Source organism: Piliocolobus tephrosceles, chromosome 10 (assembly GCF_002776525.5).
Source record: "Piliocolobus tephrosceles isolate RC106 chromosome 10, ASM277652v3, whole genome shotgun sequence".
Taxonomy (NCBI): domain Eukaryota; kingdom Metazoa; phylum Chordata; class Mammalia; order Primates; family Cercopithecidae; genus Piliocolobus; species Piliocolobus tephrosceles.
This window is the reverse complement of record NC_045443.1, coordinates 30,836,376-30,855,628: the sequence shown is the minus strand read 5'-3', so window position 1 is coordinate 30,855,628 and position 19,253 is coordinate 30,836,376. Positions and strand designations below refer to the sequence as shown.

Here is a 19,253-nt window from a genome sequence, read left to right as displayed (position 1 = left end):
TGTATTATAGTGAACATCTTTTTATAAACACAGGCAAAGATTATTTAAAAAAACACACATTTGTTTTCTATTGTATTTCAATTTTAAAAATTAATTTTATATAAGGGGAATTTGATCTTTGTGATACCATTTGAAAATATTTCACTCATTTTTTGACTTCCCAATGCCCCATGCAAAATTTTTTATTTTTTTAGTTAGATGATTTCTTTTTTTTTTTTTTTTTTATTATTTCTGGGCTTTGAGTCACTTTCCCTTTTCAGGGTTATACAAGAATTGTTTTTATTATTTTTTTGTGGTTTATTTCTTCACACTGAAATATTTTATCCATTAGGAATTTACTTTAGTATAAAATACATGGTAAGGAACTAAATCATTGAGTTTATTATGGATTTAACCCCCATTTCTGTCATTAGTCTGTTTTTCAAAATTTTCTGAGTATTCTTGTATGTTTACTTTTTCACATGAAGTTTAGAATTAACTTGTCAGGTTACCGTCTGAAAAATGTCCTGTTGATATTTTTATTGGCACAATATTAAATTTATATATTGTGATAATTTTAAGCTTAATATTTAAAATTTATCTTTAGATTACACATCAGTTAGAGAATATCTGTCTACGGATCATTGATCTTGTTCTGCAGAAACATGTAATTGGTAAGTTCAAAGGTTAAATAAAAAGAAAAATTGAAAAAATTTTAAGAATTTGAACTCAAAGTATAATTTTAGCCCTTCAGATTTAACAAGATTGACAATTTGAGAAAGAGAAGCATAATCACTTTAATTTTTGGATGTCCTTTCTGGTGTTAAATATCTTTATTTTCATTTAGAGATAAAAAAATTATGCATCCAACGAAGAATTTTTGGTTTTGGAACTTTAAAGGACAGTAATTTTAAATCGTACATTGCTAGAAATGAACTGTGTTGAGGTTTAGGTGAGCTTACTTTAATCTGGGATCGAAAAATGTTTAATAGGCATTTTTTAAAATCAGAAATGTGAAATGGCTGGGCGCTGTGGCTCACACCTGTAATCTTAGTAGTTTGGGAGGCTGAGGTGGGTGAACTGCTTGAGCCCAGAAGTTCAAGACCAGCCAGTGCAACATGGTGAAACACTGTCTCTACAAAAAATACAAAAAATTAGCTGAGTGTGGTGGCATGTGTTTGTGGTGCCAGCTACTCAGTAGGCTGAAGTGGGAGGATCACATGAGCCTGGCAGGTAGAGGCTGCCATGAATTGTGATTGTGCCCCTGCACTCCCCTTGGACAACAGATTGGGATCCTGTCTCAAATAAAGTATGAGTTAATTGTCCTGTTGTCTGTTATGGTATCTGACTTCTGAGTAGAATCAGTAACCAATGTTAGATGTTACAAGCTGATGGGAATTTTGTAGAGGAGGTGAGTCTTCCATCGTATTCAAGCATTTTGAAGATGCTAGCCCCACGTCATGTGGGTGTGAGAGAGATGCAAGCTGTGTAGTACTCAGATAGAAGGATGCAGGAAAACCATGTCTCTGATTAAGAGCAGTTGTTTCCAGGCTTTTTATTGTTCACTCTGTTAGTAAAAAGTTGAGCATGCACTGCTAATATATGTGAATAATATTTTAAGAGTACTTGAATACAACATGGTAGATATAAACAGTGGAATACTATTCAGCCTTAAAAAGGAAATCCTGTCATTTGTGACAATGTGGGTGAACCTAGAGGATGTTATGCTAAGTGAAATAAGCCAGGCACAGAAAGACAGATACCACAAGATCCCAAACTCATAGAAAGAACAGAATTTAGTTAGCAGGAAGTGGAGGGAGGGGAGATGTTGGTCAAAATGGTGACCATAGTTAATTTATTGCTAAGAGTAGATTTTTAAGTGGTGTCACCACAAAAAGCTATGTGAAGTAATGGATGCTAGATTTAGTCATTCCACAAAATATACGTATTTCAAAACGGTGTATACTTCATATATACAATTTTTATTTGTCAATTCAAGATATTTTTAAAAAGTACATCTTTCAATAAAAAGATCAGTGGTTGCCAGGGCTTGGGGATGGGAGAGAGGGCAGGATGAATAGGTAGAGCACAGACGTTTTAGGCAGTGAAACTACTCTGTATGATACAATAATGATGAACATTTGTCAAAACCCTTAGAATGAACAATGCAAAGAGTGAACCTTAATGTAAACTATGGCCTTTAATTAATAATAAAAGAATTTCTGAACGTTCTGTTTTGGCTTATTTCGCTTAGCATAGTGTATCCATCTCTGTTGTTGCAAATAACAGGATTTTCTTTTTTTAAGGTGAACTAGTACTCTATCATGTATAAATACCACATTTTCTTTATCTTTTCATCTGTCAGTGGACACTTAAGTATTTTCATATCTTAGTTATTGTGAAACATGCTTCAGTGAACATAGGAGGGCACATTATCTCTTCAAGATCCTGATTTTAATTCCTTTGGATATATACCCAGTACTAGGATGACTTGATCATATGGTAGTTCTATTTTTAATTTTTTGAGGAACCTCCATACTGCTGTCCACAGTGGCTGTTTTTACTCTCTCACCAAGAGTATACAACAGTTTCCTTTTTCTCTACATCCCCTTCAGCATTTAACTTTCGTCTTTTTGATAATAGACATCCTCGTAGATATGAGGTGGTATCTCGTTGTGGTTTTGATTTGCATTTCCCCGATGATTAGTGATTTAAAATATTTTTTTATATACGTTGGCTGTTTTTATATAATCTTTTGAGAAATATCCATTCAGTTCCTTTGTCCATTTTAAGCTGGGTTATTTTCTTTCTACTGAATGATTTGAGTTCCTTATATGTTTTGGATACTAAATCTTCGTTTGATATAGGTTTTAAATATTTTCTCTCATTTTGGAGGTTGTCTCTTCATTCTGTGAATGGTTTTCTTTGCTATGCAAAAGTCTTTTAGTTTGATGTAATCCTATTTGTCTGTTTTTGCTTTTGTTGTGTGTGCTTTGGAATCATATCCTCATATCAAAAAAAAAAAAAAAAAAAAAAAATCTTTCCCCAGACCAGTGTTCCAAGTTTCCATGAAGCTTTTCCCCTATGTTTTTATCTAGTAGTTTTATCATGTCAGGTCTTAAAGCTTAAGTATTTAATTAATTTCAAGTAGATTTTTGTATATGGTATAAGATGAGGGTCTAATTTGATTTTTTGCAAATGGATATTTAATTTTCCCAGCGCCATTTATTGAAGAGACTGTCCTGTCTCCATTGTGTGTTTTTGGCATCTTTGTTGAAAATTAATTGACCGTAAATGGGTAGATTTACTTTTGGGCTTTGTAATCGGTTCCATTGGTCTGTGTGTCTGTTTTTATACCAGTGCCATGCTAGAACTTTTAGAAATTCTATATTTAGATAATTTATGTTTTCAAATGATTTCCTTACGTAAATTATTTCTCGATATTTGTAATTTCCATTTTATTTTGCTAGCTTTTGAAAATATCAAGTTTTAAGTAATATTAGAGAAACTTTAATCAAGTTTCCAGGGTGAATGCTGGTTTTTATAAGAGAAAAACCTTTCAAGTTAGACTTCTTTGCTTAGTGATGTGGTAGGAACTATTTGAAATTTTTGTTGAGGTTTGTGTTTCCTGGTTGTACGTGTAGATATAATTTACTTTTGACTGAGAATAATGATATTCGTGAGTATAAGAACATTTCCTTTGAAATCTTCTACTTTATAGTGGGTCTTATTGTCTTGGTCAACTTGAAGAATACTGTATGTTTTACAAGTTTTGTAAATTGACAAAATACTGCCTGGTATATAGTTGTTAGTAAAAGTATAAATTTGAGATAGGTAGATACTTTAGTCTGATATAATTAAGCTCTCCAAAGAATATTATTAACTAGTTGTACATTTTAAATCCTCGACATGAAAGAGGAATGATAATCTATTCCTTCTTGTATCTATTTCTATTACAATTTTGTAAATATATATAATAAAACAGAAACAACTTTATTTTTTCAATAGTATAAGAAAGTTTAGTGAAAAAAAATTTTTGCCTTGCCTTATTGAACAAAGGGGCAGATCTTGGTAAGAAATGGAAGGTGGCAGATACATAACCGAAGATACAAATACTGAGAAAGGGAAGTTTATGAGTACATTGGATAGAGGAGGACTATGTGTGCGTAGGTAGTCTAAACCCTCCTCTGTGTGGTCTTTGTTTTAACTTTTGCTATTTCCTAGCATTCTAACTAGAGATTTTCTTCCAGAATTCTATGAAGAAATTCTTTCCCTGGCATACAGTTTAACCTGCCACAGTATTTCCCCTCAAATGTGGCAGCTTCTAGGTATACTATATGAAGTGTTTCAGCAGGATTGCTTTGAATACTTTACAGGTATGGCTTTGACCATATAAAATTTTTGCTTTTCTGTGTCTAGATATTACTTCCTGTCGACACCTGAAATAAAAACACATATGATTCCAATATTGATCAGAAAATGTGTTTATTTCCCGGTCACATGAAAGCTGGGGCTATTGTAGCAGTGTTTTTCAGCCCTAGGTATATAGGCAGAGGAGGTAGGCTGTATTTCTTATGGAGTCTTAAGTTAATGACCAGAACATATATCCATATGTTAATTTAATAAGTATCTTATGGACACCAACTATATTCCAAGCCCTATTTTAAGCTCAGCAATCCAGCAGTGAGCAAAATAAACAGCCTTTTCTCTTTTGAAGCTTACATTCTAATGGGGATGTTGGGAGAGTAGGGAATCACTCAGACAAATGAGCAAGAAAATATAAAATATGTCAGATAGGGATGAGTGTGCAGTGGAGAAAGAGAAAAAATTCAGCACAATTGCTTCATAAATGATGAGCATCTTAGTCTTTCTGCTTTACATTTTCCCCATCTATAAATATACAGCAGACTTATTACTTTCATTTCTAGCCTTTTGTGGTTGCATGGGAAGATACTAATGTGTGGGTGCTACAGAAATATGGTTTCAGTGGGAATAATTTATTTCTATTCCTGTCACTCAAGTCTCATTTGAATTTTTGATTTTTTTTTCAGACATGATGCCTCTCCTCCATAATTATGTGACAATAGATACAGATACCTTATTATCAAATCCAAAACATTTAGAAATTCTTTTTACAATGTGTAGGAAGGTAAGCATGTCCTTATCTATTGTTGCAGTTGTTCTTACTAATGTTTGCCTGTTTTGCTTTAGGATACTTTTTCAGTTTGTTTCTTATGCATTTAGTTCTGCATTATCTTCATCAACATATATTCTTTCATTTGTATTTTCAAAAGGATCTTTGGGATTTGAAAGTTTGATATTGTGCGTCGTGCTTGTGAGTGTTTGCCACTTTTATATCTGTACTTTTTACTTTGTGTTTTTTTCTTTTGGAAATGAATTTTCTACTTGATTAAAGAAAAGTACTAAGAAAATTAACCACACATTTTGTTAATCAGTGACAAATGGAATGATCTTTTTTATTTTTCAATTTAATGTATATATTGGAAGCCACTAGATGTAGGTAACTTGAGCATAAACAACGTAAGACAAAAATTATAATAGTTGGAAAAGCATCATTTAACAAGATAACCTATACTGTACAATCTACATAATGGCTACTGTTACCCTTATATATGATTGTCTACCATGTTGTCTTTGCCACAAGATAGATTTGGCCCACTATTGGTTATATTTTGGGATCTTTGGCTAAATAACGTTTTTCTTCTCCTTTCGGCAAATAAATAAATAAATAAATAAATAAATAAACGTCTATATACACACACACACACATAAATATGAAACTGAAATTATATCACATAAAGCTGGCAGGCAGATTTTATAAAGCTCAGATAACCAGACACCAAGAAGTTTGGCCATAATAAAATAGCTAGTGTACAACCCCCACAACACACTTTTTTTTCCTCACTAGAAGGGGTGTACCCAAAATCTGGTAAGAGCTCTGCACTGATAATCAGTAGATCTGGTTTAGGTCTAGGTCTTAGTTTAGTTCTAAAGAGTCAGGGAAATTTTGGGAAGTCAGTAAGCTTCTTCAGGTATAAAGTGAAAGGGCTGAACTGTGAGTTGTAATGATTCATTTACCTCTGTGAATAACCCATGTTGTTAAATCAAAATCACATGGCAATCTTCAGTTTTCCCTGTTAGAGAGGTAGCTGATAGAGAAAGTGGGAAAGAAAACAAGTATAACAGTTCGGTGTATTCCATTAGTAATTCACAGCTTCCCTGTATGTTTGCAGATATAGTAAAATTGATACAATGATTTCCTTATACTTATCAAGTAGTTAAAATATATTTAATATTTTATGAATATGAAATACTAGTTTTAATACTACCTAATATTTGAATTCTTATTGTATATACCAAACATTTTCTAAGTACTTCCTACAATATTAACTTAACCTTTTGACAGCATGAGGAAGGTATCACATCTGTATCAAAAGGAAACTATGACATAATTTCTTGCACTGTGCCTGAGGTTAGGAAATAGTTGTAATCACATAGCTACTACTATGTATTGGAGGCAGATTTGAACCTAGTCTGACTCCAGAGCCCATTTTAAAAATTACAAGATACATTTTTGTTTTCTTTCCTTTTGGCAAACCAAAACAGAAGGCCCCCAAGTAAATGCAATTTTGGGAAAAGGGAGTAATTATTTTTCTTTCAGTATCATACAACCCCATGAAGTAGGTTCTTTTATTCCCATTTTATAGATGGGGACAGTCAAACAAAGAGGTTAAGTAACTTTTCTAAAAACATAGCTAATAAGTGGAAGAGCTGCGGTTTGAACCTAAGCAGCCTGGTTCCAGAGTCCATTCACATTTGGAAGCTAGACTGCGATATACTGTCGTAGAGATAGCATTTTACATTTATGTAAATATAGTTGATTCTTGGCTTTGCCTGATATCTGCTTATGATTCAGCTATTTTCCAGCTTCCAAAATGTTTATTGATGTAATGTCTACTTTTTTTCTGTCTTTGCATATGTACATCTTTAAAATCTCTTTACTGTCATTTTGATAGCATTTTGGGAGAGAGCGAAATTAAATAGGAATGTTAAGTCTGTCAGAATTATCTGGAATTTCTTAATTCATTTTTCTTAAATTTTATTTTTCTAGAAAAGTATCGAATCTAAGCTTTTAAATGTAAAGAATACAGTGTTCCTTACAGTATTATTTCTAATCCTTCTTTTGTGTGTATTTGTGTCTCTTTCCTAATATTTTTAATATTTTGCTTTTTTTTCCTTAAAAATAACGTACACAAAAGTTGCATACTTCAGTAAGTCTTTTTTCAATGAATATGCATTTGGTTTCTCTCTGTTACCTCTTTTTGTCTATATTTTAAATTTCTGACCCACCCTTATTTCTTTAAGTCTATTCTTTTTCATCTTAAACAATTTTTAATATAAGCATGCTCTACTCTAGGAACTTTTTTGAGAATCTTATTATAAGGCAGTCATATTCCACATTTTATGTATGAACATGCACATTGTGGAATTGTTTATAGTAGTGAAAATACAGAATTAATAATGGGGAAACTGTCTGGTAACCTTGTTATATTCGCCTACTGTCATATTGTATAATTATAAATGGTTATAATGTCCATGAAAAATATTCCTAATTATGAAGTTCATGTTGGAGAATTGAAAGGTATGTAATATGAAATTATGGTGGTTATGAAATATATGGGTTCATATGGACCAGGATTCAAAAGGAACAGAAAAATAGTTTCATTGTTTAATAAGATTATTTTGTTTTTGTTTTGATTTCATTTTATAATTTTGGTGTCTTTAAAGGGAAGCTTCATTTATCTGGAAAATTAGCTTATGTAGTCTACTTTATTAATCTAAGGTCAAATAGTGAATTATTGCTCCTTATAAGAAATGAGATGATAGATGGAATTTATTTTGGCCATTCTTCTTTGGGTTGGTGAGGTAAACTTGCACAGCAAGCAAAGCTATGGTTCATATGGCTGAATTTATGGGGGACATTTGTGCATGTGGACTTGATTAACTTCTACGCAGTGCCATTTACTGCTGAGCTAAATTGTAATTACTGCAGGTACTGTGTGGAGATGCAGGAGAAGATGCAGAGTGTCATGCAGCTAAACTTCTGGAAGTCATCATTCTTCAATGCAAAGGAAGGGGAATTGATCAGGTAACGTATGTCTGGAAAGCGCCTTACCTGATGGTTACATTTGAAGTTTACATGCCTGCTTGACTTTTCGTTTATGATGAAAAATGGAAAGGACAGCCTATAGATTGTGCTTTCTGGTACAAATCCTGTTTAAATGACAAAAAGAGCCAGGTAGTTTGGAAACTGTACCTTGCATTGTAGCTGAGAAAGGCATGCACAGAAAAATAGGTAATAATGTAAGGGGCTATCAAAAAAAAATGAAGGAAGTGTGTAAATGCTACTCAGTTGGAGTCTCAGAGATTTTCATGTTCCTTCTGTTTTTGTGTATTCTATTTAAATACTCCTAGGTACCTTTTCTAACCAGAAATTAAGGTACTATAGAAAAAAGTATTTCTTGACCATTTTAAAAGGCTAAATTTTATACTTTATATTTTTCATAAGTTATACATTTTTAATCTTGTTTTCAACAAGATTGATTCAATTTTTGATACTATTGTGATAAATTGTTCAATAACTAAGAAAAATGTTGAAATACTCAAGTAAAATTGTGAATTTTTCTTTTCTGTAAGTTTTGCTTTATTTCTTATAATAGTTTTGAGATATAATTCACATTCCATACAGTTCACCCATTTAAAGTGTATACATACGTGGTTTTTAGTGTATTCACAGAATTGTGCAACTGTTATCACAATTTTAGAACACTTCATCACCCCTCTCCCAAAAAACTCATTAACAGTCACTTGCCCCAAGCTCTGGGCGACCACTATGGCTTTGTCTCCATAGATTTGCTTATTCTAGGCATTTGATGTAAATGGAATCATCTTATGTATGGTTCTTTGTGACTAGCTTCTTTCACTTGGCATAGGTACTCAAGGTTCATCTGTGTGGTAGTGTGGATTGGTACTTTATTTCTTTTAATGCCAAATAATATTTCATTGTTTGGTTAAATCGCATTTTATCCATTCATCAGTTGTTGGTCATTTGGGTTATTTTTACTTTTTGGCTATTATGAATAATGCTGTTAGGAACTTTTGTGTACAAGTTTTTGTGTGAATATGTTTTCATTTCCTAGGAGTGGAATATGGTCATTCTGTGTTTAATCATTTGAGGGACTGTCAAACTGTTTTTAAAGCAGCTGCACCATTTTCCATTCCTACAGCAATGATAGAGGGTTCCAATTTCTTTGTGTTTTTGCCAGCACTTATTTCATTTGTGAAGTAGTGTCTCATTGTGGTTTTTATTTGCATTTTTATGATGGCTAATGATCTTGAGCATGTTTCATTTACTGACTGGTCTTTTGTATATCTTTTTTTGGAGAAATGTCTAATCAGATCATTTTCTCATTTGTAATTACTTGTCTATTTATTTAGTTGTTGGACTTCATTATATATTCTACATTGAAGCCTGTTATCTGGTATCATTTGCAAAATTTTCTCCCAATTTGTCTTGATGGTGTCCTTTGAAGCACAAATGTTTTTAATTTTGATGATGTCCTTTTTTTTTCATTGCTTGTGGTTGGTGTCTTTTTTTTTTTTTTTTTTGGAGACAGGGTCTCATTCTATCACCTGGGCTGGAGTGAAGTGGCACAATCTTGGCTCACTGCAGCCTTGACATCCAAATCCACCCACCTCAGCCTCCTGAGTAGCTGGGACTGCAGGCACATGCTACTACACCTGGCTAATTTTTGTAGAAAAATGCTGGGTCTACAGGCATGAGCCACTGTGCCCGGCTGTTGTATTTAAGAAACATTGCTAGCTCCAGTGTCATGAAGATTTATCCTCTTTTGTTCTAAAAGTTTTATAGTTTTTTTCTTACATTTAGGTCTTGATCTATTTTGAGTTAGTTTTTGTACATAGTGTGAAGAGGGGTCTGCATTTTAATTCTGTTGCATGTAGTTATGAAGTTGTTTCAGGACCATTTGTAGAAAAGACTATTTTTTCCCCCATTGAATTGTCTTGGCATTCTTGTCAAATCAGTTGACCATAATGTGAGGGTCTTTTCTGTACTCAGTCTATTTGATTTATGTACTTATCTGTTCTTATTTCAGTACTGCATTGTCTTTATTACTTTAGTTTTGTAGTAAGTTTTGAAGTCAGGAGGTTTGAGTCCTCCTGCATTCTTTTGTGAGATTGTTTTGGCTAGTCAGGGTTCATTAAATTTTCATACGAGTTTTAGGATCTGTTTGTCAATTTCAGTAAATTAGCCAGCTGGGATTGTGACAGGCATTGTGCTGAATCTATAGATTAGTTTGAGAAGTATTTCTGTTTTAAAAATAGTCTTTCAATCCCTGAACATGGGGTGACTTTCTTTTATTTAGGTTTTCTTTAATTTCTTTCAACAATGTTTGGTTGTTATCAGAGTATAAGTTTTTCAATTCTATTCCTAAACTATTTTTATATATTTTCTTTTTGATGCTATTGTAAATAGAGTTGTTTTATTTTCAGGTTTGTTGCAAGTGTATGGAAATAGAATTGTTTTTGCATGTTTATCTTGTATCCTGAAACCTTGCTGAACTATTTTAATAGTGTTTTAGTGGATTCTTTAGGATTTTCTATAAACAGGATCATATTATCTACAAATAGAGTTTTACCTTTCTAGTTTGGGTGCCTCTTATTTTTCTTGACTAATTGCCCTGGCTAGAATCTGGAGTGCAATGTTGAATAGCTATGATGAAAAGAGACATCTCATCTTGTTCCTGGTCTTAGGAGGGAACACATTTAGTCTTTCACCATTAAGTCTGATGTTACCTGTGGGCTTTTCATATATGCACTTTGTCAGGTTCAGTTCTTTTTTTTTTTTTTTTTCTTGAGACGGAGTCTTGCTGTGTCTCCTGGGCTGGAGTGCAGTGGCCGGATCTCAGCTCACTGCAAGCTCCGCCTCCCGGGTTCACGCCATTCTCCTGCCTCAGCCTCCGGAGTAGCTGGGACTACAGGCGCCCACCACCTCGCCCGGCTAGTTTTTTGTATTTTTAGTAGAGACGGGGTTTCACCGTGTTAGCCAGGATGGTCTCGATCTCCTGACCTCATGATCCGCCCATCTCCGCCTCCCAAAGTGCTGGGATTACAGGCTTGAGCCACCGCGCCCGGCCTCAGTTCTTGACTGTTGCTAACTTGTTGCTTTTATCATGAAAGGGTGTTGAATTTTGCAGAATGCTTTTTTCTGCATCTACTGAGATGATCATGTGGTTTTTGTCCTTTTAGAATAGAGATGTATTGCGTTGATTTTCAGATTTTAAATCAAACTTGCATTCCTGGTATAAATCATACTTATCAAATATGATCTCTGTATATATTTCTAGATTAAATTTCCTGGTAGTTTTAAAAAAGTATTTATGTGCATAAATACTATTGATACATAAGATATTGATCTCTAACTTTCTTTTCTTATGATGTTAGTTGTCTAGCTTTGGTATCTGAGTATTGTTGGACTCATTGAGTTGGGAAGTGTTCAGCCTTTCTCTTTGTTCAAAGAGTTGTGAAGGATTGCTCTTCTGTTTTAAATGTTTGGTAGAATTTAGCAGCGAAATTATCTGGGCCTATTTTTGTCTGTGTTTTGTTTTGTTTTGTTTTGTTTTTGGTGGGTAGTTTTAAATAGCCAGTTCAGTCTCTTTATTTGTTATAGAACTATTTGTAGTTTACATTTCTTTTTAAATTCATTTCAATAGTTTGCATCTTGGAATTTTTCAACGTAATTTATCTAATTTGTTGCATGTGGTTCATAGTATTTCCTTATGTCTTTTTGTTTCTGTAGGGTCCATAGTAATGACCCTGTTTTGTTCCTGGGTTTAGTTACTAGAGTCTTCTCTCTTTTTTTCTTAGTTGAGTTAAAAGTTTATCAATTTTGATTTTTTCAAAGAGCTAACTTTTGGTTTTGTTCTCTATTTTTCTGTTTTCCATTTCATTAGTTTCCACTTTAATCCTTATTTTTTCCCATCTGCTTGCTTTTCATTTAGTTGTTCTTTTTCCAGTGTTTTAAAGTAACAGGTTAGATTATTGATTTGAGATGTTTGCATACTTCTTAAGTCCAGAATTTCTATTTGGTTCTCTCTCTCTCTCTCTCCCTTTCTCCTTTTTTTTTTTTTTTTTGAGATGAAGTCTTGCTCTGTCACCCAGGCTAGGGTGCAGTGGCACATCTGGGCTCACTGCAACCTCCGCCTCCCGGGTTCAAGTGATTCTTGAGCTTCAGCCTCCCAAGTAGCTGGGATTACAGGCATGCACCATCATACTCAGCTAATTTTTGTTTTTTCTTAGTAGAGACGGGGTTTCGCCATGTTGGCCAGGCTGATCTTGAACTCCTGACCTCAGGTAATCCACCCACCTAGGTCTCCCAAAGTGCTGGGATTACAGGTGTGAGCCACCGCACCTGACCTGGTTCTCTTTTACAATGCCTGTATCTTTATTGAAATTTTATCTTTGAGATATTGTCTCATAGCTTTCTTTAACAGTAGTTTCTTTTATTCTTTAAGCATTATGATGGCTGATTTGCTGTTTTCAAAGTTCATCTTTGTGGCGGGGTGCTGTGGCTCATGCCTTTATTCCCAGCACTTTGGGAGGCTGAGATCGGTGGATCGCCAGAGGTTAGGAGTTTGAAACCAGCCTGGCCAACATAGTGAAACCCTGTCTCCACAAAAAATACAAAAATTACCTGGGTGTGGTGGCATGTGCCTGTAATCCCAGCTACTTGGGAGGCTGAGGCAGGAGAATCACTTGAACCCAGAGGCGGAGGTTGCAGTGAGCCCAGATCGTGCCATTGTACTCCAGCCTGGGTGACAAGAGCAAAATTTCTCCATCTCCAAAAAAAAAAAAAAAAAAACACCAAAAAGCAAAGTTCATCTTTGAGGTTTGTTTGGACCCAAGGGGGCTTGCTTTGACTGTCTCTTTTCTTGGCCATCTCTGGTGAACTGCTGGCCCATCTTTTTGCTCTCAATAGAGCTTCCTCTTATTTACTTACCACCAAAATCTTTGTTATTTTTGAGGATGACTTCTCCCTACCCCCAAGCTTTATTGGGGTATTAGTGACAAAAAAATGACCTTTCTAAAAAATCATAAAGTGTTACTGATATTTATTAAAAATTTTTTTTTATGGAGATTGGATCTCACTCTGTTGCCTAGGCTGAAGTGCAATGGTGCAATCATATCTCACTATAACCTCAAATTCCTGGGCCCAAGCTACTCCTATCTTACCTCCTGAGTAGCTAGGACTGACTGCAGGCATATGCCACCAAGCCCAGCTCATTTTCAAATTTTTTGTAGAGATGGGGTCTCACTGTGTGGTTTAGGCCTCTCTCTAACTCCTGGCTTCAAGTGATCCTGCCTCAGCTTCCCAGCGTTCTGGGATTACAGGTGTGAACTACCACCTGTCACTGACAGGTGAAGGCTCTTTTCCCCCTTTGTTATTATGTACTTTTTAGGTGTTATAGTGGAGGTGAAAAGAAATTATGATGTTAACAAAATAAGAAGGTAGTAAAGCACAAGACATGAGCGGGGCTAAAGAAGGATTTAGTTCTGTTTACTGGATTTTGGAGGGTTCTGAGCAATAGGATTTAATAATGGAAACATAGGCTGGGGAGAGGTTCAGAAGGCTATAGAATAAATCCACGCCAAAGACTTTAGAATCCTTTAGAATCCATTCTGTATGCCAGAAGCTGGCAAGATATGGCCTGTGCTGTATCACAATGTGGTGGAAGGTCAAAGGGGAAGTGGATACATGCGAAGGGGCAAAACCCAGGGGTGACCTTGCTTTATAACAACCTACTGTCATGGGAACTATTTCTTTCCCACAAAAAGTAATTCAGTTGTGCCAGAATGATAGTGAGAACTCGCTCATTACATCAGAACAGGAAAATGGCCCCAAGGCATTCATGAGGGGTCAACCACTACCATGACTCAAACACTTCCCACTAGGCCCCACTTCCCAAAACCTGCCACATTGGGGATCAAATTTCAACATGAGTTTCGGGAGGACAAACTATATTGAGACTATAGCAGTGTTCAAGAATTTGTGTATCAGAAAGTTAAGGACACAAGGTGATCGCTACATTAGTGAGGTTACCATTACAGTGCACTCAAGTACGGCTGAAGGACTGTGTTGATTGGCATTCCATTCCTCTAAATTTCCTGTAAATTGGTGATTACATTTAGTGTTAATGGTGCAGTCTCAGCTCATGTACTTCATGGGTGATGGTGTGTAATTTTACTCGGAGGCACAGTATGTCTGGTGGTCTCTCATGATGTTAGTTTTGCTGATGGTGATCTTCTAATTCTGTCATTTCTTCTTTATTAGCTGAAATATTCCTATAAAGAGAGATATTTTCTCATAAATTATCAGGTTACTCTGAGAAACAGCTTGAGTATTTCCCTTTATTTACCATTATTCAAGATAAGTTTCTTACCTAGCATTCTCCAAAGATGATCAGTAAAATGTTCTATTATGTTGTTTGGTTTTTAAAAATATTTAGTATCCTTATGAATGTATAGATCCAAATTTACTCTTTATGTTTCAGTGTATTTTAAGTATACATAGTTTCATTTTTGTCCAGTGGGAGCCTCTTAAATTTGTCTTAAGAGCCCTTTTAACCTGATTTTAATAGTCTTTGGTAGTTTCCTTGCTGTCTTGGTATGACTAGATATTCCAGGCTTATCTTATAGATGTCTTGTCCTAGCCTGGGAAATGGTATTCAAGACTACAAGCTGGGCACAGGGGATATTCATTGCTATACATATATATCTAAAATATACATATGTATAATATATGTGTGTGTATATATAATATGCATATAATATATACTATTTATGTCATATTAATAAGTTGATAATTAGCTACATATATACTAATGCATATTAATGTATATAACTAATATATCACTATATATATATTCATTGATATTGGATTGGTCCGTGTTTCTACACAATAGAGCCAAGAAATATGTTGTTTGGCTTTTTTAGTCAATAAAGTATTAATATACACAGATAAATCTTTTTTTTTTTTAATTTTAGATGTGGGGGGTACATGTGCAGGTTTGTTATCTGGATATATTGCGTGATGCTGAAGTTTGGATTTCTGTTGAACCTGTTGCCCAGATAGTGAACACAGTACCCAACAGGTCATTTTTCAACCCTCTCTCACTCTCTCCTTTAGCTCTTTGGAGTCCCCGTGTCTATTGTTTCCATCTTTATGTCTCTAATACTCTAATACACACAGATTTTTTTTTTTTTTTTTTGAGATGAAGTCTCGCTCTTGTACTCCAGGCTGGAGTGGAGTGCAAATGGTGTGATCTCGGCGCACTGCAACCTCTGCCTCCTGGGTTCAAGTGATTCTCCTGCCTCAGCCTCCCGAGTAGCTGGGATTACAGGCACCTGCCACCACACCCGGCTAAGTTTTATATTTTTAGTAGAGATGGGGTTTCACCATGTTGGCCAGGCAGGTCTCAGACTCCTGACCTTGGGTGATCCTCCCGCCTCAGCCTCCCAAAGTGCTGGGATTACAGTCGTGAACCACCGTGCCTGGCCACACACAGATGTTTCTAATTCAAATTCGTGACTACATTCTTTATCCTTAACCTACTTGATACTGTTCTATATCTCCCACACCAAAAATTCTGGTTCTCATCTTAATTACTTGCTTGCTTTATCCCACTAATGGATACATTTACTCTCAGACTAATTATACCAACTTTGTTACCAAGAAAGGGTTACTATTGTTTGCTTTTTAGTAGTTCTTTTTATCTCTAAGCTATGTTCATACACTAGTAATATAAAATGAAAATACAGTCAAATAATTAAAATTTAAAGTTATTAAAATAATCCTCATTTGGTTGATTCACTTATTTCATTTTATCTTAATTTTTAGAAATAACTTAATTTGCACTCTAGCCTTGCACTCTAGCAAGACTTTGTCTCCAAAACAAACAAAAAAAGAAATAGCTTAATTTTTTGGTAACAGATATGTAAAGCATAGACACAGTTCTAAGGTCTAATTTATAAGACAAGGTATATTCAGAGGAATCCAGCTTCCACCCTATTCCTCTACCCTTCTTCTCCTCTGTTTCTTCCCCTAGTTTTAGTTCATCCTTTCATTAAAAAACAAAACAAAAACAAAAAATAGATATTCTCGCCTTGCCTTCTTAGGTAAACGGTAGCATACTATACATTTTCTGTGTTGCCTTCTACACTAAGTAACATATCCTGCAGATCACTTCATAGTAGCATATAGAGATATTCTGCATTCCTTCTGCAGCTGCACAGTGCTCTAATTGTGCATTTACGTAGTTGTCCAACCAGCCTCCATAATCGATTTTGTTTTAATATAATGGAATTCTTTTACTAGTTCTAAAACTTCACAATTCCTTTATGTTCTTATGGCTTTGTGTATAATAGTAAATATTTGTTGAAATTAAACTTTATTTTCTATTTATTTAAATTGACACAATTGTATGTTTATAGAATACATAGTGATGTTTTGATACAATGTGCAGTGATCTGATCAGGGTAATTAGCATATCCATTGTCTCAAACATTTATCATTTCTTTGTGTTGGGAACATTCAGTGTCCTCCTCCTAGCTATTTGAAACTATGCATTACTGTTAACTATAGTCATCTCATAGTGCTATAGAACACCAGAACTTATTTTTCCCATCCAGCTGTGATTTTGAAACTTTAGTTTTAAAACATCTTGAAAAGAGCTTTTCACACTTAATTTATATTTTCTTGTGGCTGCATTTATCCACAACTAATTATTTGACCATGGTAATAATTTTTAACATAGCTTGTATGTGTTATCTCAAATTAGAACACAGAATATGTTGTATCAGCATAAGTAGATGTAGAGTTAAACTAGTTATCTCATCTTTGTAAAGAGCTTTATAGTCTTAAAAGTATGTGTAGTCATGTATTTTGATTCAATATGTTATCCTAAACCAGACTAATAGTCTGCTGACCCAGATATATATGCAGTTTGGCCTACTAAAAAGAAAATAATAAATATAACTCTTAAATTTCTACACAAAACCTTGATTTTTTTTTAAAGTTTATTTTAAAAAGGGGCTTATAGTAAGACCTCAGATTTTATTTTATACAAATCATTTCAGCTCATCCCCTTCAACTGAAAGTAACTATTGGGAAATAGTTCTAGTAAAATTAGTTCATCAATATTGCACCTTAGAATTGGAGTCAGGTATTATTTTAATGTTCAGGCTCCACCATTTTTTCTTCAGCCTTTTTCATCTTATACCAACAGGAATTTTCTTTCTCAAAAACAATCTGATTACATCATAATTATTTTCAGTCCCATTTATTTCTTTCCAATTTAATTTGTCAAAGAAAATGGCATGCAGTGATTTCACCTTAGATGTGCAAGTGGCTGTGTCTACATAGGGATGATTGACACCATTCGAGCATTGACTCTTACAGGACAATCTTCAGCTGACTTTAATTTACTTAAGAAGGAAGGAGATTTTCTGGCACTGCTATAGGACTTGTTTTTGTCTAGTTAGTCTCTCTAGGTTTTTATAAATATTTTAAATAACTCTAAAATGATTTAGTCAAAAGTCTCATTGCCATTAAGACTGTCTTATTTATTGAGAACACTCTGCCAATATACAGCTTTCTATAAAAGTTACTTGGGCTATCTGTGTGGTTGACTCTCTTTTTGTTTTTGTCTTCTAGTGCATTCCACTCTTCGTTCAGCTTGTTTTGGAGAGATTAACTCGAGGGGTCAAAACTAGTGAGCTTCGTACCATGTGTCTTCAGGTTGCAATTGCTGCCTTGTACTACAACCCTGATTTGCTGCTACATACTTTAGAACGAATTCAGTTGCCTCACAACCCTGGACCTATCACTGTACAGTTTATAAATCAATGGATGAATGATACAGATTGTTTTCTTGGGTATGTGTCTTTTGGGTTTTACACTTCTTTTCTGTTTCTGGAAAGTTTGCTTTTTAATATTTGCATATAGTAGCATGTACAAAGATAATTTTCATGTCTTAGGAATTATTTTTAGTGTATTGTCAATATTTAATTTTTAGAGGATTAAGAATGCATTTCAGCAGGGTAATCTAGTGGAAAGAATGCAGGCTCTGAAAATTAGATGTAGCCCTTTCCTGCCCTTTTTTTTTTTTTTTTTTTTTTAACACGAGTGTATCATTGTATCTCTAGGCAACAAGAATTAATTGTATGTCTGGGTTCCATATTAAGTGTCAGTGGGTAAAAACATTCTAAATGGAGTCGGATTTCTAAGGAAGGTACCCCTCTGGCAAAGATATAATGTAATGTCACAGAATGTTTAACTCTTTGCAGATCTCAAGGATGCCTGTTCTCAAAAGTGGGGTCAGAAGGCTTGTTATTTGAATCTCAGGTGCTGCGCCAGTAGGAGAATTTGGTTTTATGTGAAGCACTCTTGTAATTGTCAAAAATAGGAAGAGTGAGGCCGGGCACAGTGGCTCACGCCGGTAATCCCAGCACTTTGGGAGGCCGAAGTGGGTGGATCACGAGGTCAGGATATCGAGACCATCCTGGCTAACACGGTGAAACCCCGTCTCTACTAAAAAAATACAAAAAAAAAAAAAATTAGCTGGGCATGGTGGCGGGTGCATGCTTATAGTCCCAGTTACTTGGGAGGCTGAGGCAGGAGAATGGCGTGAACCCGGGAAGCAGAGCTTGCAGTGAGCCAAGATCACGCCGCTGCACTCCAGCCTGGGTGACAGAGCAAGACTCCGTCTCAAAAAAAATAGGAAGAGTGAGATTCCAACTAGTGTTATGTGCCCACCTCAGGTCACCCAACATAGATTAGTGATTGTGTTATGCTAGAAATTGAGCTAGCTGTCTAATTTGTTTTAAAACACTATCTAATATTTAACTGGAAATGAATAGTGTTGTTTTGTGAGAGATCATTTAGAAAAATTTCCTGAGAGGAACAGACTCCCCAAAGTAGTTAAGACATTGCTGCCACAGGCAGGAGAAGATGGAGGCCTGGATTAGGATGGGGCGATAGGAATGGGGGAACATATTTACAAGCTGCTATGCGTGTTCTAATTTTTCTACTTGCAGGACACTGGAATTTATCCCTGATTGAGATTTGTTATTAAAACCTTGAAGGGAAGAACATACTTTCAAAGAAATTGTTCTTA

The 19,253-nt window shown here is 34.9% G+C and overlaps 1 protein-coding gene across 2 annotated transcripts in view; it reads left to right on the top strand.

Annotated features, from left to right (window-relative positions):
• Positions 1–19,253, top strand: part of IPO8 (importin 8) — a 66,976-nt gene that overhangs the window by 38,456 nt on the left and 9,267 nt on the right. The window contains exons 17-21 of one of the 2 annotated variants that reach the window (XM_023209001.1): positions 587–653; positions 4,230–4,355; positions 5,031–5,128; positions 8,054–8,149; positions 17,792–18,012. In XM_023209001.1, the coding sequence (XP_023064769.1) occupies positions 587–653; positions 4,230–4,355; positions 5,031–5,128; positions 8,054–8,149; positions 17,792–18,012 (608 nt within the window). The remainder of the gene's footprint in view (positions 1–586; positions 654–4,229; positions 4,356–5,030; positions 5,129–8,053; positions 8,150–17,791; positions 18,013–19,253) is intronic. The other variant, XM_023209002.2, reaches the window with a different exon arrangement.